The sequence below is a fragment of the Capsicum annuum genome, unplaced genomic scaffold, assembly GCF_002878395.1.
Source record: "Capsicum annuum cultivar UCD-10X-F1 unplaced genomic scaffold, UCD10Xv1.1 ctg69991, whole genome shotgun sequence".
In the NCBI taxonomy this organism is placed as follows: domain Eukaryota; kingdom Viridiplantae; phylum Streptophyta; class Magnoliopsida; order Solanales; family Solanaceae; genus Capsicum; species Capsicum annuum.
The window spans coordinates 1-6,373 of record NW_025879682.1 but is presented as its reverse complement, the minus strand read 5'-3'; the positions used below and the strand labels follow the sequence as shown (position 1 = coordinate 6,373).

General features: G+C 33.8%; 1 protein-coding gene across 1 annotated transcript; it reads right to left on the bottom strand.

Moving 5' to 3' along the window:
- Positions 1-355: 355 nt before the first annotated feature.
- LOC107840968 (probable pectinesterase 53) lies at positions 356-4,449 on the bottom strand (the record flags this gene model as incomplete). The annotated part of the gene is given in 3 exon segments (XM_047404872.1): positions 356-562; positions 1,815-2,004; positions 4,036-4,449. Coding segments are annotated over 3 exon segments (771 nt in total), but the record flags the coding sequence as incomplete, so codon positions are not given.
- Positions 4,450-6,373: the final 1,924 nt, after the last annotated feature.

Below are 6,373 nucleotides of genomic sequence, written 5' to 3'. Positions count from 1 at the left end.
TATATCTCGTTACTGTTGGTAACGTTTTAAGCCAAAAACATTACTATTAATAACGATCCCTACTTTAACACAGTCTACTGTTCACTTTGGTCCATTAATTTTTTTAAAATCTAATACCTTACTGCCAACAACGTTTATAATAGTTTTATAAAGTTTTCAAAAAAAAAAACATATCACTTTGATGAATGATTTAAAAAATGGTTTATTTTGGTCAAAACATCCAAATATTCATCCTATACAAATTTCATACACAATATACCTAAAGTATACACTGATTATATACAATTATACATTCATCAATTATTTTTAGTTTAATCAGTTGAGTGAAAGAACATGGATTGAAGTGATTAATTACCTCAAAGAAAGAAAGGCCATTGCCAAATATGAAGTCCACAGAGCCTTCAATATAACAATCTTTATAATAATGTCTTCCCAAATGATCATAAAGTGTATCTTGTGCACCCAAAAATTTACACCCTACAAATGCTGCTGTATCTGCTGATATTCGAAATGCTACTGCTTGTTTTCCTATTGCTCCTGGTGGTGGAATTGGTGTTGTATTCTGCATTTTTAATCTCGAGTTTAACTTCTATGTACTGACAATGAAAAAATAGTTTAAAAACGATGATTGCATGTTCGTTTTTATAAAATGTTGATGTATACATGTTGGACGATCCTCTAAAAGTAGTGTATTTTTGGAGAATCCTACACAGATGCAACAATATTTTTGAAAGAAATTTATTGAGAATTACTCAATTTAATTGGTGTAATTTTATGGTCACAAAAATGGAATTTGTCACAGGTTGACTAATTTTTGAAGTTAAATTGGATTAGTTGCCATCTTTCGCTTTTCGAGAGTCAAGTTGATTAATTTTTGAAGTTAGATTGGATTAGATCAACACAATATTTTACTATTAAAATTTATATATTAAAAAAGCTATACGAAAAGTACTACTCGTTGCAATTTCTCTCATGTCAATATGGTGAAAAGTACATTTTAAAGTGTTGATCAAAGTTCATATATTTTGACTCTCTAGGAGCGACATGACAACTAATTTGGAACGAAGAGTGTAGTAAAATTGCAAATATAATGATATAAATGGAACCAAGGCCTTGTCATAAACTAGTAAATATGTTGTCACGTGATCAAGAAATTACGAGTTCGAGCTATATGCAAACAATCTCTTGCAAAAATGTAGATACAACTGCATAGAGTAAACCCTTGTGGTCTGATCCTTCCCCGGACTGTCCTTTTATTAAAAAAAAAAAAAAAAGGTAGCCCGGTGTACTAAATCTCATCCTGCTATACGGGTTCAGGAAAGGACCCCATCACAAGGATGTATTATACACAGTCTTACCATGCATTTCTGTCAGAGGCTGTTTCCGAATCTTAAACCCCTGACGTCATGGTCACATGGCAACAGCTTTACCCGTTACTCCAAGACTCCCCTTTTATCATTTTACATAATTGACAATGCACACAATTGTTTTTTTGTTTGGTTTCCCATCCAGTGTCCGATACCCGCATTGGAGTCCGACTAATCTGAATTCGCGTCAGGTAGGGCCCCATTCAAGGGGTAGCGCTCCCTACCAAGGGTTTTTCTATACCCAGACTCGAATCCGAGACCTCTGATTAAGGAAGGAACAACCCCGGCCCATCCACTGCACCACATCCTTTGGTGGTAATGCACACAATTGTTATTCAAGTGCACATGAGATAGAGACAATACATAAATGCTTTGTTGGATTTCAACTTTATATTTCTTAAAAAGACACCAACAAAATGTAAAGTGAAAATAAATAATGTTTGGTACCTTGAAAGTAATATTCTTGGCTTGAAAATAAGGTGAATTTACAGCAAAAGTTGCTGAACCAAAAGTGCCAAGAGGTTTTCCATTTGGTCCAATTGTTTGTGCTGTATCTCCATATTGAATTATTGTATTATCTGCCCCTTCACCTTCTATGGTTATGAATGATTTGAATGGTGGTATGTTTACTTTCTCCCTGAGGAAATTTTAAAAAAAAAACATAAAAATTTGGAATAAAATACATTATGTTGATCAAATATAAAGGCTAGCTCGGGTCACTAAGCTCTCGTAATACAAGGGGTTCGAGGAAAGGTTGGTCACATTTAGTCTTATGCAGTAGCGGAGTTAGGAGTTTCATTAAGGGGTTTCAGAAGTAAATATACGAACTAATCGAAAGGGGTTCAACATCTACTATACATGCATAAAAAATATTTCTAACCATGTAAAAATTGTATAATTTTTCATAAAAGGGAGTTCGGATGAACCCACTGGAGCAAAGGTAGCTCCGCCACTAGTCTTATGTACGTATCGCGCCTTATTTGCAATTCTCTATGAGGTTATTTTTACAGCTTGAATTTGTGACCTTCTAATTATGCAAAAGACATTCTGAATGAGGTTGTTTTTACAGCTTGAAGCTGTAACCTTCTAATTGTGCAGAAGACATTCTGTATGAGGTTATTTTTACAGCTTGAATCTATATGTAACCTTTTAATTATGTAGAAGACAACCTTTACTATTGCATCTAGGACTATTTCAAAAAAAAAAAATATGGAAGAAAAAATTATAACTTTGGAGGGAAAGACATTATCTTAAACAAAATATTAAGGCAAGCTCGATATATTAAGTTCTCGCTATGCATGCATGTAATTCAAAAAAAAGGTCAGATCACATTGAATCCTTATATATACAGTTTTATTTTCATTTCTGCGAGAAACTGTTTTCGCGATTTTGAGATCGTGATCTTCTGATCACACTAACCTAACTTTTATCGTTGTGCTAAAACTCAGGTGTATTTTCAAGAAAAGTATGGGGGCGGGGGATAAAAGACAATGCATGAACCACTTGTCATTTTCATAATGATCCTAATGCAAAAGAAAATAACTCTAACTACTCTTTAAAAAAAAAAAAACCATTTTTCATTTGATCACAAGACTATAAAAGGACAAAAAGCAAAGGACAGGAACAAAAAGCAAAATTCTTTTCATCACACAATTCTCAATGAATTGACAATTGACCACAACTGTTAAAAAGAGTTTTGGACAAAACATTAATTCACCTTGTGAAGCTAATAAAAGAAAGATGAACAAAGTAAAATATGATATTACATCAAAAAAACAAAAACACTTTTGATGATAAAAACCTCAAATTCAATAAATTTAGCAATTGCTAAATTTTATGTCTTTCCAGCTTTTTCCACGAATACCATGGTTATATAATTCAAAAAAATGACTTACAAACTAACACGAACACCATTGTTATATAATTTTAAAAAACACATAACGACTTCCAATAAACTGACACGAATGCCTCTTTATATAATTCAAAAAAACACGTAACGACTTACAAACTGACACGAACACCACTGTTATATAATTCAAAAAAATGCGTAAGTCGAAATGCGTAACGACTTACAAACTGACACGAACACCACTGTTATATAATTCATAAAAATGCGTAACAACTTACAATAAACTGACATGAACACCACTGTTATATGATTAAAAAAACGCATAACGACTTACAAACTGACACGAATACCATTGTTATATAATTAAAAAAAAATAATACCACTGTTATATAATTAAAAAAAAATGCGTAATGACTTACAATAAACTGACACAAACACCATTATTATATAATTCAAAAAAACGAGTAACGACTTACAATAAACTGACAAGAACACCACTGTTATGTAATTCAAAAAAAATGCGTAATGACTTACAATCAACTGACACGAACACCACTGTTATATAATTCAAAAAACGTTTAACGACTTACAAACTGACACGAACACCATTGTTATGTAATTAAAAAAAACGCATAACGACTTACAATAAACTGACACGAGCACCACTGTTATATAATTTCAAAAACGTGTAACGACTTACAAACTGACACAAACACCACTGTTATATAATTCAAAAAAACACGTAACACAACTTACAAACTGACACGAACACCACTGTTATATAGTAATTAAAAAAAAAAAAAGCGTGTAACGACTTACGTGTAAACTCCTGCATGGACCTTGATGACAACCCTAATAAGATTGATAAATGGAAGAGAATCAATGGCATCTTGAATTGAAGTAAAATCACCATGAGCTGGATTTTTATCAACTCTAAGTGTATAAGAAGGGAACAATTTATTTTTTGCTGTCTTAAAAAGTGAATGTTTTAAACTTCCAACAAATTGTACCCATTGCATAAATTGTTCTTCTGAATGTTGAACTTGTGTCTTGTTGACATTTTGTTGCTTAATACCTTTATTTTTTTTTAGCCTAAGTCCTTTTGTGTGGCAATGAATTTGGTGACAATTGATGAGAAGTAGAAGAATGAGAAGACAAGTTATGTGAAGATCAAATGGTTTAAAATTTGGCATTGTTGTTGGGTAGTAAAAAGAAAACAAAAAGTGTATAGGAACTTTATAATAGAGAGATGTTGATATGCATTGTAAGTTGGCTATATATACATAATTGGATGTGTGTTTCTAGGTGAGGTTTTGGAATTTGGAGTGAGATTGGGAATAAAGGCGGAGTCGGGATTTCTGCTACGAGGGATTTAAGATCTGAAGAAAAACTCATCGAAGGAGATTCAAGATCTACGATGTAGATATAAATATCATATTAATCATGTATTAATAGTATAATTTTCTGTCGAGGGGGCTCGAATGAACTCCCTATTACTAGGCTGACTCCTCCTCTAATTGAGATGTTTTAAGTGGTTTTGAGTAATGAGTCACATCTCTTTGTTTTTTTTAATGATAATGGTGTTGCGATCAGCTTGCACACGTCTTGATTGTTCTTTTCAGATATTTGTTATTTTTCATTATTATGTATATCGGATAAAATTAAATAAAAAAAATGAGCTAAAATAAGGCTGTCATGCATCAAAATGCATGTGAGTGTAGAACACTCACTTTGTCGTGTCAGCGAAAGGTGTCAAAATGACACGGTTCGTAGCTGATTTAGGTGTTTAAAATGAATAATGTCTACTTCAGGTGTCAAAGTGAAAGATGATGTCAAATTGAGGGATTTGACGATGTATTTCCACTTTTTTTAATGATAATTGTATTGTGGTCAGCTTGCACACGTCTTGATAATTCTTTCAAATATCTGTTATTTTTCATCAGTGTGCATATCGAGTAACTTTTATCAATGAAGAATTAGACGAATGAAAAGCAATCATCAGTAATTCTTTCGATTAAATTTATATGATCTTATTTTTACAGGGTGGCAGTCCGTCCGGCCATGTTGTATGGAGCAGAGTATTGGCCAGTTAAGAACTCTCACATTCAAAAAATGAAGGTGGTGGAAATGCAGATGTTGCGTTGGATGTGTGGGCTGACTAGGGGGGATAGAGTTCGAAATGAGACTATCAGGGAGAAGGTTGGTGTGACTCCAGTGGAGAATATGATGCGGGAAGTCCGATTGAGATGGGTCGGACACGTGATGAGGAGGGGCATGGATGCCCTGGTTCGTAGGTGTGAGAGGCTGCTTTGGATGGTTTTAGGCGAGGTAGGGGTAGGCCGAAGAAGTACTGGGGAGAGGTGATTAGGCGGGACATGGAGCAGTTACAGCTCATTGAGGACATGACCCTAGATAGGAAGATCTGGAAGACGTGAATTAGGGCAGAAGGTTAGGGTCAGTTTGGGTCGCTAGTGTGGGAATTACTTGGTGGGGTATTATTCTTGTTATGATACCTTGTTTCATGCTTTATTACGAATCTGTTTACTTTTCTCTGTTTACTATTACTTGTGGGTGTCGTATTTATGTTATGTCATCTTGTTCCATGCTTTACTATGAATTTATTTAGTATTCCATGTCTCGAGCCGGGGGTCTATCGGAAACAACCTTTCTACTTCTTTAGAGGTAGAGGTATGGACTGGTACATCTTACCTTCCCCAGACCTCACTATATGGGAATACATTGGGTTTGTTGTTGTTGTTGTTTCTTTTTTAGTACTATCTTCTAAAAAGAAGGATCAATTTTATTAAATGAAAAGTTTTTTTATGGCCACGCAAATATATTATGGTATTTATACCATAAGTTCAAAAGTCTCATAGCCATACAAATATTATAACATATATAATATCAATAACTTTCGAAAATCTTCATTTCGTTTTAAAACTCCTAACTCAATCAAATAATTTTCACTTAAATCGATCGAAATGGAAGGAATAACTTTTTTCCCCTTACTAAAATATGAACCGCGATCTTTCATGATATTTCTTCACTTCATTGACCGTTAGACGTATAGATTGAGTCACCTTTGTCCATGATCAGAGGCGGAGTCAGGATTTCAAGTAAGGGAGTTCGATATTCAAAGAAAACTTAGTCGAAGGGG